This window comes from Mus caroli, chromosome 19, assembly GCF_900094665.2.
Source record: "Mus caroli chromosome 19, CAROLI_EIJ_v1.1, whole genome shotgun sequence".
In the NCBI taxonomy this organism is placed as follows: Eukaryota; Metazoa; Chordata; class Mammalia; order Rodentia; family Muridae; genus Mus; species Mus caroli.
The window spans coordinates 44,671,676-44,688,103 of record NC_034588.1 but is presented as its reverse complement, the minus strand read 5'-3'; the positions used below and the strand labels follow the sequence as shown (position 1 = coordinate 44,688,103).

Sequence of the window (16,428 nt, the reverse complement as noted above, 5' to 3'; positions counted from 1 at the left end):
GGAGCAGAAGCTGTGTTCCACTCACCAGAAGTCTTAAGATCCTGTGATGGGTGTTGTGGGTAGCTGGCGAGTGTCAGCCGACCCTGCGCCCTAGCTACCCCCCATCTCTGGTATTCTTAGTGACTGCTCGCTCGCTCACAAGATAAAGCTAAAAGGACAGTTTGAAGATGTGCAGGTTTTTTTTTTTGAGACAACTTCCAAGAGGCGCACAGAATAATAAAATACTCCATGTCTCCAACTGAGGCTTTTGTGTCACTGGGAAGGGAATTGTGCCCCACCCCACCCCCAAAAATTCTTTTTGCATGGTTGTATCTCCCTTTTGTGACTATTTATGTGATAAATGGGCATGAAGCAAGACCCTGAGCACTGGTTGGTGCTTTGCAAATGTTTACTGTGGGTGGAAAGGAATAGCAGGAAGCTGCCTTGGTGTGGTAATGGGCTTTGGTTTGGCAATGGTGTTTAATGTTCTCTTCTACCATCTGGGCTGTCGGAACCATCCTGTGACCTTCCATGCAAGCCCTTCCTCCATTACATCACTTCCTTCCTTCCTCATTCATTTCTTGGTGCTCCCTCTCCTCCTTCTGGGATCATTAGAGTCTAATGAACTCTGGGTGGTAGACTGACTCACTGAGCAGCCCAGGAGTCCCCTCAAGGCATCTGTCCTAACAACCGAGAGAGGAGCTTACTTTCAGCTGCTTGGTCTTCTCCCGCAGTGTATGCCGGTAGATCTGCAGCTGCTCTGCAGCCTCTGGGCCAGGCTGCCGGGCCAAGATGTGCTTCAGCTCCACATACAGCTTCTCTTTCTCCTGGGGGAAGGCATAACCAGGAGCAGAAATTAAACAACCCACCCAAACTTGCACCACAGGGCCCCATGGTGTCAAGTAGCCTTCTGAGCTGCTTGACAGATGTACGCTAATGACATCCACTCAGTGGCTGTCACATCAGCACCTGTCAAAGACCTAGATTGTGCCCAGTCCTTGGAGTCAAGTGACAAGGAGTGACACAAACAAGCAAGATAAAGGTCCTCTCTCTCTGTGACATGTGATCACAGGGCAGTGCTGTAGGTTCCAGTGACTACTGTCAGAGGAGGTGGGGGAAGGCGTGCAAAAACATCTTGTGCCTGTCCTCTCTAAGCATGAGTAGACACTTTCCCCATGCAAGGAGAGAAGAGACTCCATGGTGGAACGGAGTTCCATGGGTTCTCTGAAGGAGTTACCTCGCAACAGTGAATCAAGGGGACAAGTCAAAAAGAGGAAAGAAGAGCCCAGATTATGGTGTGAGTCTAACCTGTGTTGGAAACCACAGCTTTCAGGCAGTTGGGAGTCAGGAATGAGCTTGCCTGGGATGCCCACGGAAATAAAAAGAGTAGCAGAAGCAGCTTGCAGCAGGGGGAACAGTCCCAGGGCCTCCACGCAGATAGAACACAGGGAGATCTATCAGGAACATCAGGGGAAACACAGGTAGATGGGAAGATATCACTGGAGTGGAACCAGTGGGCTTTGCTGAGTGATGAGACACGTGTGGAAGTCAGGAATCCAATGGCTTTTGAGTCTCTGATGTTTGCCCCTGCGTGGGGAAAGGAAGAGTCATCGTGATGGGGGGAGCAAAGCTGGAGAGGACTAGAAGTCCCAAAGGCTAAGTAGACAGAGGCTGAGATTACTAAGCCCAGAGCTGGAAATGCAGCCCAGAGTTGGAAGCCAAAGGGCAAGCTGGACCAGAGCAGACAGCTCCCTGTAGTAATTAGCATACAAGGGGTAGTAGGTACAGAACAGAAGGAGAAAAACCTGAAAGGGGAGGGACAACTCAAGAGTGCCTCAAGGCAAAACAATGCAGATGCTTTAGAGACAGGAGAGAGATAGCCATCAAGTGAGAGGAAGAAAAGAAGCCAGAGAACTTCCAGCAAGTCAGAGGCAAAGCAGATTGGCTACCTCCCCAGGGCTGGTTTCAGTGACATATGGGAATCCGAAATAACACACGCGGAAGAGAGTACCTCAAGACACGTGAGGATGTGGGAAGAAAGGAAATCAGGAAATGGCTCAAGGGATGGATAAAAATCCTAGGAAAACTGGAGCAGGCGTATTTACAGGACTTAAGAGGGAGGATTTCGCAGGAATCCGAAGAGGGCCAGCTTTTCATAGCTAGACTAGATTTTCATCACTGATAGTGAGTTTTTCAGATCTTTAAACTAAAGGCATTACACTTTAGCCTGATGTCCCATTTCTAGATCCTCATGTGCATAGAGTGGGGTAAACCGAGCAGGCATTGATAAAGGCTCACATATGCTCTTAGTCCCAAAGCACTGTCATCTTCTGCAGGTCATTACGCTAAAGGGGAAGTTATGAGAAGTACAAGCCCACAAGTTAAATAAAACATCCAATCAAATGGAAACGGATTTCTACCCAGAGCTATGCAACCTTGGCGTGGCCACCCAATATCTATTTTTTACCAGAGTACATAAAATCCATTTGTAAAAAACCATAAAAATCCATTATCTAGCCATTGTTACCATTTGTTTTCGGTTTTTCCTTTCCCCTGGCAAAATTTGAGAATTTTTATTATAAATACATAGCCCAATCTACAGAACTGTGCATGAGGCTTCAAAATTAAGTGAATAAAATTAAGTGTCTCCAAAAACCCACTCACCAAACAATGAGAAGTTGCCCTGGTAAGACATCATTCTAGAAAACAGGAAGCCCATATTAAGGAAAACACAGACAAATAGAATTAGAGCGAGGTGACTTTCCTTTGCCGTATAACCCCTCCAGTCACACCTTCCGATACACTCATCGCAGTAAATGGATACAGCCAGCAGAGAGAACTGGTATTAGGAGGTGAGTTTATTTTCTATAGCCTCTTAACGCCGTCTCCGTTGGAAAAATAACACTTCTGACAAGGCTCCAAGATTCAATTTGGAGAGGCTGAGACCTATGTGGCGAAGCCCATGAAAAGTGTTTTGTTCATTTCTTTCAGCTCACCTTGCTTTCTTACAGACACACAGAAGGTGGAAAAGTAAAAGACCTCCCGATGATGAAGAGGAAGCAATCTGGCTCAGGACAGAATGATCTCTTGGCTGGAAAGACCATCTTACTGCAAGAACCATGAACTACTTCCCATGTGTAATGTTTCAATTACTCGTGCTCGGCTGGGAGTCGAGACACAGAGAAGGAAGTTTAGAAGAACCCGATGCTCTCACCCCGCTTCAGAGGGGGCAATGTCAAGGTCAGTGGGAACTACTGATGCCCAAAGTCCTTCCCAAGCAAAGCATAGGCGCCCTAAGGATCACCTTCCCTATAGTTCAGGAGGCTTGCAGATATACTATTTCATGTAGGGGGCGGGGAATCTGGCTCAAACTAAGCTACAAAATTCCTGAAGACCACTCATCAATAAAAGAAGCAGATGGTAAATCAGACCCAAAGCCACCACAAAAATTAAATGTCTAGAGTAAAAGATGACGCAAGCCCGCTATCTCCTCTCCACAGCACCTGGCTACGAGTATCCTGATGCAGAGTGACTGACACTTTATTCCACCACATCCAGTTTTGTTTCTCAAAGTTACAAGATGAATGATAGTGACTCTGCCCTAAATAGCTGAGTGTGGGCTGGAACGGCGGCTCAGTGGTTAGGAGCACTTACTAAGCTCTCGCAGAAGAGCAGGACACGGCACCCACGTGACTGCTTACAACCAATCAGTTCCAAGGAATCTGGTGCCCTTTTCTGAACTCTACCAGCACAGGCAAACACACAAGATACCTACTACGTGCTGGCAAAACATTCATCTCCATAGCGAAGAAGTAAATCTTAAGAAAGGAAATGGAGGGGCTGACAAAATGGCTCAGCGGTTAAGAGCCTTTCTTAACCACTGTTCTTTCAGAGGTCCTGAGTTCAATTCCCAGCAACCACATGGTGGCTTACGGTCAATCATCTATAAAAGGACCTAATGATTCTCCAGGTAGGTAGATAGATAGATAGATAGATAGATAGATAGATAGATAGATAGATAGATAGATAGATGTGTGTGTGTGTGTGTGTGAGAGAGAGAGAGAGAGAGAGAGAATGAGACTAGAACAAGAACTGAGCAACTGTACAGCAAGGAGCCCACAGGTGTGAAGAAAAGTGGAGGGATTTCCATTAAAATCAATTATTCAAAACCAGAGTTAAATCACCCAAGATAAGTGGTACATAAGTGTATTTGCAGTGGGTGGAAGAAATGCCGAAAGAGACTCAGGTGCTGACACAGAGGGGTGCAGGGGCGTGGCTGTGGTGGATCGTGGTGGGGCGGGACTGACTTCCAGGTTTCAGTTTGTGCTTACAGAGGAAACCCTGACTGGGAGAACCAAAGTGAAGTCCAGTCATCATTAACATTCCAGCCGTGTGTATCGTCCAAATTTGTATTTGGGGAGAACGTGCTGGTAATTTAGATAAATATGGAGCGTTTGATGGATTGACAGTCTTAAGCACGATTGTCTTCCAATTTATTTCTCTCCTAACCCTCTACAAGGTCCAACCAGGCTCTTCAAACATTGTGCAATGGTGTGTATAATAACCCCATTTAGAGACAAAGCATGCAATTCTATTATAAAGAAAATCTATCTTACGCAACAGAGACTCATTAGCTGTCCAATGTATATTGTCTCCATAAGCCAGCAGTAGCAGAACCAGCTGTCTCATAATACATAGGCTGTCCCTCTTCATTAAGCCACATCCATTTCTCTTTAAACCGAGTCAATTAATTTGTCACTTGGTTAGCAGCGCCGTATGTCAAGGCGATATCATAAGAAAAATCATAAATACTTTATTTCCTCACCAACTAATAGCTGCATCTTTGGGTTTTGGTTTCTTATTTATTCAGGGTTTTTATAATGTGCATCAATACTCAGCAGCATGCTTTAGTCTTTAAGTTATTTTTTTTTTGAACAGCCATATCAGAACAAAGCTAGACTATTCATACTGAAAGACTGCCTTTCTATTCAGCTGAGCATATCTGGAGGTTGACCACACCAAGGCTACGCTAAAACTGATAGTCTCTCCCCCAACATTGTATCCCCTCTGTGGGAGAGAACATTGGCATGATCATAAAGTCTCAGGCTTCAAGAGGTTGCACCAAGGTACAGTGGATATGTTTTATCCACATTGTATTGTCTAGATCTGCTAGATGCAGTGTTAAGAAATTGTAGAGGCTGGACAGATGGCTCAGCAGTGGCCAAAACAGGTCTGTAATTCCAGCACTGGGAAAGCTGAGCCAGGAAATCCCCTGAGTAGGATGGCTAGCCACACTGTCCTCAGGGAGCTCTGGGTTCAACTGATAGACCCTGCCTCAGTGAGTAGAGTAGAGAAGTGAACTAGGAAGATTCCCCCACTTCAGCCTGGGCTCATCATAGGTATGCCCATACATGCTCACATGCATCTGAGCACACATGAGTATGTGTACATACACCCCAACCTGCATACACATACAGGAACACACACTACTTACATACACATAAAGAAGAAAAGAACTGAAAAAAATATTAACTCTGCTACTAACTTCAAATAATGTTGTCATCCCTCGGTGGCAGTCTGTAACCTCACCAAGAAACTCCAGATCAACAATCACTTAAACGTCGGGTATTTGTATTTTCTCTGACAATAAGTTTAAAAATCTGTATTGTGAGCAGTCTGTGCTAATAAGAGTGAGTACTGTAGCAGCAGCGACGATTTGAAGAAAGAGGTTGGTTTGCCCACGGGACTCCTTTATCTCCCCAGCTGTGGTTCTATGACCACGGTTTATAGTCTCTGTCTTTTGCTTTGCATCTTCGGCTGGAGACAGAAAGTAGTTCACATTCAGCACGTGCCTCAGCACCTCTTATTCCTTGGCGCGCCCACTCGACAGTAACTGACGGAGCGGTACTAATTTATTCTGTTTTCATCCCAATCTGTGCTTAGTAAATGCCAGTGCTTCGTTCTGCTCGCCCTGGAATCATCCATTTGCCTGGGTGAGAGCTGGGGACACTTGCTGGTGCACAGGAAGCAGGTAGCCTCCCTCCAGGCTGCAGACACTGATCGGCCCTGGTAGGGCCAACCCCACCCACATCGACTCCTGAGTACCAAGTCCTCCAAGACAACCCTGCAGTCTCCTCTTTATGCTAGGCTTGCCTGGGCAGATTGAAAATTCAGTGAACTAAGAATTAAAAATTTTATCACCACCACTTCTAAAAACACCTCTTTCACACAATATGCTGATTTTCTGAATGTCAACAGGCATCCCCTAGGGTCCTAACTCTCTCACTTGAACTAGGTGAACTGTGACAAAGTTCTCTGCGTTCCTCACACCTATTCTTGTGTTCCACTCATTTTGGTAAGTTTTTCCAATTGCAATTACAGTGGCACTGCTCTATGACCCCATATGTTTATAGTGTTCTTAGAGAGAGGTACGGCTATGTTTGTGCTGAGAATTCTTCTTGAATGACCTTGGCCCTCTGGGTGACACCTTTTAGTGGGCAGAGCTGGCACTGCCCACTTGTGCCGTGAGACGCGGCACTTTGAACTCAATTTTTCCATTGTGTCTATTCGTTCACGACTCAGGAAATTACTCGGTGTGCAGCCTTGATTTCCTCATTAGACATTTTCAGGGGGTTCTAATAGTTCTGTTCCAGACACATTTTTGAAATTCATATGACTTGTAAATGCACACAGATTAATTGGCTCGGTCAACACTCCTGGCAGGTGCATGCGCATACGGACCACATCAGTGATGAGAAGGGTTAAGTGTTAAGCTGCTTTCCCCCAATAAAGTCATGTGTTGGCTTCTTAACAATGTTCTTAAACACAGAAATCCTGATCACACCCATAACTCTTTTCCAGGATTAAAAGAAAACATACATTTTTGCCTCTTGGCTGAATTTCAGTTATTTTCCATCTCCCCCCTACCCCATCTATAATTCTTAATAAAATACGAAGTTAGATTTAATTTTTAAGCAGATTACTGCCCCCTCATATGAAGGCAAGTCTAGAATACTGCCTAATGAATCTAAAAAAAAAATGCCTGTTTCCATTAGCAGAAAAAAATGAATTAGGAGCTCTGTAAACAAATCGCATTTCTACACGACTTTGGAAAAGAAAAAAAAAATAATGGTTGTTCTCTTGAGGCTGTCTTGTTTATTGGCTTTATAAGGAAAATGTCAGCAAAACTGAACCCTGGGCCTGTCTTGTTTATGATGTCATGAAGTGGCAAAGGCCCCTGGAGAGAGTGCGAGATGCTAGAACTGGGGAGGGAGCAGAGTTACTCAGCCTGTTTGCTATGAGCAGGAAACTAGTCCGTTCCACAGCGGGTCTCAGCCTCCCATAGGATGATTACGTACTCTGTGAGGCATCTGAGGGATGTTTAGAACAATAAGAAAATTGCTTCTGACCAAATCAATACAAATTTTCAGACAGGATCTTCTTTTAAAGGAATTTTATTTATGAAATACAAACAAATGTTTATGGAGTTCTGCTGCACACGGTGGATAACCCCCTAGACCATCCTACCCTTTGGTAGATGAGACTGTCCAAGTCACCACTGAACCTTTCTTAGTAATTGTATTGGGTAATTTGCTACTATTAGAACAGGATAGTTCTTATAACCATTAAGGAAAAAGATCCAGAGAAAGCCAAGTTCAGTAAGCATTTAACTGTGTAAGGTTCACACAAAGGAAGGAAAGTCGGAAACTTTAAGAAGTTTACCGTCCAGTAAAAGAAAAGTGAACAGCTCGTTGTAAAGATTAAAGTATGCCAGGCCCCCAAAGGCATGGGAGGTATACCGTACAGAGCATGGGCAGCCTCAGCAGCAGAGATGGAATCTAGTTGGTGAACCACAGCAGAGGCACCAGGTATATCTTATATATTAGTAACCATAATAACAGTAGTCATAGCAACGCTATTTGCATCTGTGGGCCAGAAAACATCTTTGCTATCAAAGGAAAGATTTAATAGATAACGCCCTTTGCAGTCAGTCCATTTGAAATCTGTCCACTGTCTCCTAGAGGATCAAGTTTCTAAAGTGTACCCGGATGCCATGCAGGCATCTGACACAGAGAAGGTGGTTATTATGAATGATCCAAGTTCATCGTCCTCCATAAATGGTGCCCACAGTTCATCTTCATAAACAATTTTTTGTTTGTTAGTTGCTTGCTTGCTTGCTTTTTGATGGCAAGGCAATCTCTCATGTGGCGCTTCCTCTTTGGCAGTTTTGTTGTTATAAGGCTTGGCATTGAGACGAGATAACTGTAGCCCAATCCTCGTAGCTGGACCATTGGGTTCCAAACATGAAGTGATAGAAAGGGCGAAAAAAATCAAAAAGGATTCCTAGAGGAGGGTCAGATTGCCAAGGCTAGAACAAATCTCTGTCCCAATTCCACGGAATCTTTGTACTAGTTCTGCCTTCCAGAGTGGGTGGTGCTTTGGCGGACTCGTTTCAGAGTTTGGTAGTTTTGCTTGTTGAAATTTTCATACATTGAGGTTGCTGCTGGCAATTGAGGGCTGACGGGAGACCATGCCTCAGCCTTCTTTAGGGATGAGGTCCCTGCTCCTGCTTCAATAGGTCCTACACCCATGTGCACACTGGCTGCACTGAGCACAGTCCATGGGCTTTTAGAAAGAACATATAAAGTTAGGACGGAAAGATGGTGGGGAAAGCTGAAAGTGAGAGAAAGTGGGGTGTATTTGATCATGTGGATTATGTTTTAGTTCGACTTAATTGACTGTTTAAAAGATTTCCCCCTAGGGGCTGTAGCACTAGCTCTGTGGTTATGAGCACTTGCTTTTCCAGAAAACACAAGTTTGGATTCCAGCAACACCCATGATAAAGAGCTCACAACTGACTGTAATTCCAATTCTAGGAGATTCAACACCCTCTTCTGACCTCTAAGGACACACACACAAATGCACATACACACATACACAATGCAAACATGTACACACACATATATACATACATACACACACAAACATAACATAAACATATACATGCATGCATACATACATACATACACATACAAACACATACAAACATATACATACAAACACATACATTCTCTCTGTGTATCTGTCTCTCTGTCTCTGTCTCTCTCTCACATACACACACACACACACACACACACACACACACACACACATATATACACATACTCAAATAAGCCCTTCAAAGACACAATGGAATTGTGGGATTTTTTTACTTTACTTTTTTTTTTAAGGAATAAAACTGGTATTTGAAGATCTGCACTGAAATCATCTTAGGGGATTCAGCACAGACAGATAAGAAGCATCTAAAAGGAAAAGAATTTTTTTAAAACAGAAAGTCACTTACCCATCTGGAGAAAACAAAACTGAAGGTAAAGAATAAATATGCCTGTGGGCTTCAGATTTACTTTACAAATGTGTTTTCAAAGAATCCACTAGAATGAATTTAAAAAAACAAAACAAAACGTCATATAGAATAGAAATGTTTTTGTAGAAAGAATCTCTTATAAGCATCATCTCTCAATAAAAATGACCAATGAGCTGAGGCAGGAAGTAGGTGGCACACTGGCAGGAAGAGAGAGGATTCTGGGAAATACTGAGTGGTTGCAGGAGCTGGAGCACTGAGGAAAAGGATATAAACCAGCAGGCAGCTGGACTCAGGGCAGAATAAAGAGGAGATTCATCCTGGACTTGGCCACAGGAAGCAAAGGACAGGAAACTGACCATGTGGTAGACAAAAGAATAGTCTGAATGGGTTAAATAAGTTACGAGCCAGTTGGGGAACAAGTCAAAGCTTGTGGCTCAGGCATTTATTAATAAATAATTAGCTTCAGAGTCATCATTCCAGGAGCAGGGGATGGAAAGAGGAAAAATTATATTTACTTTTCACATGTTTTATTGGGTCTTTTGTTGTAAGTTTGTTTGCTCTAGCTCTAGAGAACAAACCCAGGCCTATGAGCACGTAAGGCAAGCACCTGCTGCTGTGCCACACCAGGGCCCTCTCTTATCCATTTATAGGTTGAGATATCGTCTCAGTAATGTGCCCAGGAAGGCCTTAAATCCCAGAACCAAATGCCTCCACTGCCTAAGTGCCTGGGACTCAGGTCTGTGCCACAAATCTGAGCCTTAAAAATATCTGTTGACGAGACTTGTTTTCCCTGTAAAACTGAACTAAAATTTATTTTAGAACCTGTCTCACGACAGAATTTGTATTGTCTCTGTCGCAATGTATGACTTGGAACAAATAAGACAATTATTAACAATTATAATAATCAACATACACACATACAAACATAAACACATATATCATCATTATAATAATCAATGAACTCATGAGATTTGGGTTATTTTAAGCTACTAGATATTTGCAGCAGTTTCCAATGGATCTATAGATAACTAAAATGCACAGCTTAGCTTTTGTCCCCAAAATAATATCTTAATGTGATCCTGTGAAGGCTCACTATTAAAGGGTGCCCAGAAGATTTCATTTGCACAAGTATAAAACAATGTTGAACATTTTTTCAAGCTTAGTCTCCATCTTTCTCTCTCTCTTTCTTTTCTCCTTCTTCCTTCTTCTCCCTCCTCCTCTTCCTCCCTCTTCTCACTTTACTGCAGTAGACAGGAGAACCATGGGTATCTCCAAGAACACCTAGGTGACTCTGCCCTCAATTATAGGCAATCAGAATCTGCGGAGAGACGTCTCCTCGGGTGCCATTTCTCTCTTCTAGCATAGACTAGCTTTTCGCTTATTGATTTGTAATTGTTTATATATGCTGGAGATATAAATTTTATGCCTTAACCTTCTTCATGATTTCCCTGAAGGAACAGACGGTCTTAATTTTATTGTAGTAAGATTTAGCTATAATTTCTTTTATGGTTAATGCTTTTTGTGTTTCATTTAAGCACTCTGGCTGAGTGTTTTTAAAAGATTTCTTTCAGTAGAAATATTCAAAGGCTTCATTAATTTCTTGCAAAGCTCTTTACACCTCCTGGATCTTTTTTTTTTAACATTACCTCCCATCTGCACATATGCCTCTTTAACTTGTTCTCTTCCAACCGGTTTCTGCTTTGTCACCGACTGTGAATATGATTCCAACGTTTTCCTGGTGCCACCTATGTTGGCACCGTGGCACGTGACATCTGTTGTAAAGGTTATAATTTTACCTTACAAATGCCTTACACTGTATTTTTTGTTGTACTGTTGGATTTCAATGTGCATGGATAATTCCACTGAACCACAGATACCAACGCTGTCAACATAGGCCACTGATGCAGGGAGACACAGGTGAGCAGGGGCGGGGGGCGGGGGACGCTAACAGAAAGCTTCTTAGTGACTGCCTACAAGTCATGACACCCTCAACTCCCTGAATGATATCATAATTTGGGAAAATAAAGCATACTAGGGTAGAAAACATAAGAGAAGCAATTCACCCCTCACATTGAACCAGTACTGTAGACAGGGCAGGCGCAGTGTACACTCGGCCTGTGTTAGTTCATGAGCTGGACACCGTGCTCCAGATAAGGAGGCTGGAGCTCAGAGTGTCGGTGAAATTGACTGAGTCCAAGTGGAGCGGTTCGGACAGGGATGGGAGTATGTATTCTCCTTGCTCTCAGCCACTACGTGAAAAAGAACAATTCAGAGCAAGACCCGGGAGTGAGAATGTGAGACTGGACAAGCACCAAGGGAGCATCGAAGGTGGCTGGAGCCAGCCAGTGTGCAGGAAGGGCTGTAACAGCTTGTTAGACTAGACAGGAGGACCACATGTGTCTCTAAAGATGAGTCTGTCTTTAACTCTAGGCAATAGTAAGCTATGGGGGTTTCTTGGTGTTAATTTTTCCATTATGTTAATAGCATGATATATTATCAATGTACTCTAATGAGTTATTTATATCATGAAATGGATATAAATCGGAGCATTTTAAAGAGAGATTAAAACGCATAATCATCCAGATGTTTTCGCATTTTCTTCTAACACAGAGTAGGTTGTCCTGGGTGCTCTCAGATCATAGGGAGGATCTGAATGAAGGCAATGACTAGTGACAGCAGACGGAACAAAGCCAAAAGTTGGAGACAGATGCAAGGGTGTGCGTAAATGGTACTGAAGCAGTCAGCACCTGGCTGGAATGGAAGAGAATCTGAGTCAAACCTGGTTTTGAATTTCAGTCTATGGAGCTTAGAAGAAGCTGCCACCCCACAAACATTCACAGCAGTGCCCACAGCAGTGCTGGGTAGAAGAAAGTGCCAGGATGAAAGAACCCATAGGGCATCCTTTCATCATTCAAGTGCTAAGGAATCTAAACCCGGGTACAGAAGGGTCTAGAAAACTCATCTTGGCTTTCACCCTCATGTAGGTGGTACCTCAGCCCTTCACAAGTAATGAGATCTCTGCGAGCAGAAACAGTATTCAAGAATATGACCTGTCCCTCAGGGAACAGGACAAGAAGGAACAGAAAGCAAAGGAGGAAGAAAAAGGAGGAATTAGCTGGAGAAGGGCATCTGCAAACTTCTGAGAAGGCGAAGGGAGAGGGTAGAATCTGATTCAGTAAGCCCTGGGGGACAAGGGAGGCAGCAGCATCCCCATTTGTTTAAGTGGACACACTCTGCCATTCACTGGCACTCTTACATACACACACACACATACACACACACACACACACACACGCTGACCCTGACACCCGGCAGCACGCCAGCATTATCATCTCTGCAGCCATAGCAACCCTCCAAGTCACCAGATGTCGTTTACTAAGCACCTTGTACAGGCCAGCCCCATTTTTCCTTTTACAAACCGTATCCATCCTTTGCAAAGACTACAGTTCACTAGCCTCGTCTCACTGACAAGATGTGACCTGACAGAGATCATTATCCTAGAGCTGTGAAGGGAACCCAGTTAGTTCCCAGAGACCATGTTCCTTCCTGTGATCCAAGGAATTTAGAGTCTAGTGGAGGAGAAAGGTAAATGATTCCAACGTACATTGTGATAAGGGGAGTTCTTGACAATAAATAATAAAATGACCTTAAAATGAGAGAATGGACCTCTCTGAAGAGAAAAAGGCCCCTGGAGCTCCATCACCCATAATACTCTGTCAGTTTCCAAGAGTGTATGAGATTCCACTTCAAAGATCCCCTGGCTGGGACCACACATTCCTTTTCCTCTGAATCGGTCTCTCCAATGCTTGTTTCTTGTTACTTTTTACAGGGATAAGCCAGGCTTCAGGTGTGTTGTTGGGTTTCCAGAGAGAGATAGTCAAGGGATCCGTTTCATTCACACTCAGACTCTTTGGTCCTAAAAGAAACACATCCCTCTTGGTCCCCTCTAGGTGCTCTACCTTGGGAGTGCACTTCCAGGCCTCCTACACTCTTTCCTAAAGGCTGGAATCAAGAGTGAGCCCCAGCAGTAAACTCCAGCTTCCTCTAAGATGATCCCCAAGTAGGGAACAGGATGGAAATTCGAGAACCATGGCTAATTTGACCTCTGATATGAACGATCCCCTGGGGACTAATAAGAGACAAGCTGATACCAATTACTTTAAAATGGCGATTGTGATAATAGCTAAGCTTTATTGATCACTGGCCATAAGCTGGGGAGAAAGCACTTCCAGCACGTTATCCATGCGATCCTCTCACCTCAACTTCACTTTGCCATTGAGAGAACCAGAATTGGCCGAGGCTAAGTCCTGTGTCCAAGACCACACGTCTATAAACTACAAAGTGAAGACTTGAACCCAGGACACCACTTTGATTTGGAGAACAGACGGGTTACTGGAAATGGAACCTAGAACATCAAATTTGCTAAACAAGTACTCTATCGCTGAGCTACACTGTCAAACTCTTTAAAAAATACTGCCCATTTAAAAATGGGACCTTTGCTCCATTGATCCTGGAACTCACTTCCAAATGTAGACAAGCCTTGAATCTGTCATCCTCCTGCCTCAAGCTCCCGAGCTGCTGGGATTACAGGCCTGTGCCACCAGCTTTCCCTGATGATTCTTGCCCTTTTATGTTACCTGCTCCTCTTCCTACTTCTAGAGAAAAGTCCATCTATCATACCAGGACACCTACCCAGGAATGCCCATTGAAATCTTTTACAGTCATGAAAACTGAAAAGAAAATGTACTAAACTAAATCACATCACTTAAAAAGATGGGTTTAGTAGAGATATACAATGAAATTATCTACAACTTGAAGCATATTCGAATAGATAGATCACAGAAATATAATGTGGAATGGGTATGATAGGAAATGAATAATAATGGGTATCATATAATACCATGTGCAGATATAAAATACATCAAGTAATCCTATCTATTGCTGGTAGGTACATCCATTTGCAGTAAACGTACCAAAATATATTGAAGGATCACACATCAAATTCATGATAGCCGTTGTCTGTAGGAAAGGCAGGGGAAATGAGGTTTTGAAAGAGAGAAAAAGAAGTCTTCACCTGATTTTGAAAAATCTATTCAATCTTTAAAATCAGAAGCAAGTGTGACACAATGCTAACATTTGCCACTTGGGGCCAGGCATGGCAGCACACACCTTTAATCTTAGCGCTCAAGAGGCAGAGTCAGGCAGATGTCTGTGAGTTTGAGGCCACTTGGTCTACTTAGAGACTTCTAGGCCAGCTAAGAGGTGAGACCGACCCTGTCTCAAGAAAACAAAAAGTTTAGGGGATTGCAGAGACGGCTCAGTGTTGAATGAGCTCAGTGGTTTGCAAATGACCTGAGTTTAGTTCTCAGCACTCATGGCAGCGTGTCACAGCTGCTTGGGACTCCAGCTCCAGGAGGACCCAATTCCATGGCCTTGATGCCCCTGCATTCACACACACATACCCACACTCAGACGCACACATGCAAAGAGTTTAAAATAATAAAAAGAAAATATTTTTTAATTTGCCAGTTGGAATGAGTGAAAGGTGTACGTGTTATGCTCATCTGTACTGACACTGTATCTCAAACTAAAACAAAACACATGCACACACACAGAGTCTTCAAACCCAAGATTACATACAAATTCACTTATGTTTTATTCTGGAACCTTTGTGATATTTCTCAAAATTTTGTGTATACAGAAGGAACCTAACCCAACTTTTTCAATCATAAGTGGTTAACACTGTCTATCATCCTGTGTTTCTATATCACACTGCAGTTGTTGGCTTACACCCCCTTCTCCTCCAGTAGATTTGTTCAAACCAAATTAAGGACCATTTCTGTGCCTTTTACATCTTACAATAAACACATTACCTCATTCTTGTTGCTTGTTAAATAAGTGAATGCATGAAGTGGCCAGATGGATAGGTAGATGGATAGGAAGATGGATGGATGGATGGATGGATGGATGGATGGATGGATGGATAGATGGATGGATGGTGATGGGTGGATGGATGGTTGGATGGATGGATAGATGGGTGGGTGAATGGATGGGTGGTTGGATGGATGGATAGATGGATGGATAGGTAGGTGGATGTGTGGATGGATGATGGACAGGTAAATGATGTATTTTTTTTTACCTATAGCTGTGAAATATCCTGACAAAAGCAAAGTAAGAGAGAAAAGGTTTAATATGTCTCAAAGTTCCTGATTATAGTCTGTCAACAGGAGAATGCCACAGGAGAAGCTCAGAGAGCTGGTCACATCTTATCCTGGCTAGACTCTGTCAACTTGATACAAAGAAGAGTAACCTGGGAAGAGGGAACCTTGACTAAGACTTGTTTCTATCAGAATGATCCGTGAGTATTCTAGGCATACTGTCTTGATTGCTAATTGTGGAAGGAAGATCCAGGCCCTCTGTGGGTGGTGCCACACCTAGGCATGTGATCTTTGTTGCATAAGAAAGGTACCTAAGGCTAGATGTGTTAGCACATGTCTTTAATCCCAGCACTCAGGAGGAGAAGGCAGTGGGATCTCTGTGAGTTCAAGACCAGGCTGGTCTATAGAGCAGGTTCTAAGACAGCCAGGACTACACAAAGAGACCCTGATTCAGAGAGGGGGAGGGGGAGAGGTAGGGGCTGCGGGAGGGAAGAGGGAGAGGGAGAGGGAGAGGGAGAGGGAGAGAGAAGGTAACTGAATGTAAGCTAGTGAACAGGTTCCCCTTATGTTTCCTGCTTCCATTCCTGCCTCCAGGTTCCAGGCTTGAGTTCCTGTCTTGGCTTCCCAGTTTTATCTGATCTGTAAGCCAAATAAATCTTTTCTTCCCAACCCAACCATGTTGTCACATTTTGTCAATGCTTCATCACAGCAACAGAAAGCAAACTCAGATGCACCACATCCATAACCAGGAACAGAGGACAGTGAGTGCATGTGTGCTAATCAGCCCCTTTTCTCCATGCATGGTACAAGACCCAGGCAGGGGGTGGCTCCCATGGTGTGTCTCTTTCCTACCTCTGCTAGCATCCAATAACACCACAGGCATCCTCCAGATAAGTTTAGATGCTATCGAGTTGACAAGTAAGAGTA

At 43.6% G+C, this 16,428-nt stretch overlaps 1 protein-coding gene across 1 annotated transcript in view; it reads right to left on the bottom strand.

The window, feature by feature from the left end:
• The window catches only part of Cfap58 (cilia and flagella associated protein 58), a 97,882-nt gene that overhangs the window by 8,668 nt on the left and 72,786 nt on the right, over window positions 1-16,428 (bottom strand). Inside the window, exon 16 of the mRNA XM_021151799.1 lies at window positions 687-806. Within this exon, the coding sequence (XP_021007458.1) occupies window positions 687-806 (120 nt within the window). The remainder of the gene's footprint in view (window positions 1-686; window positions 807-16,428) is intronic.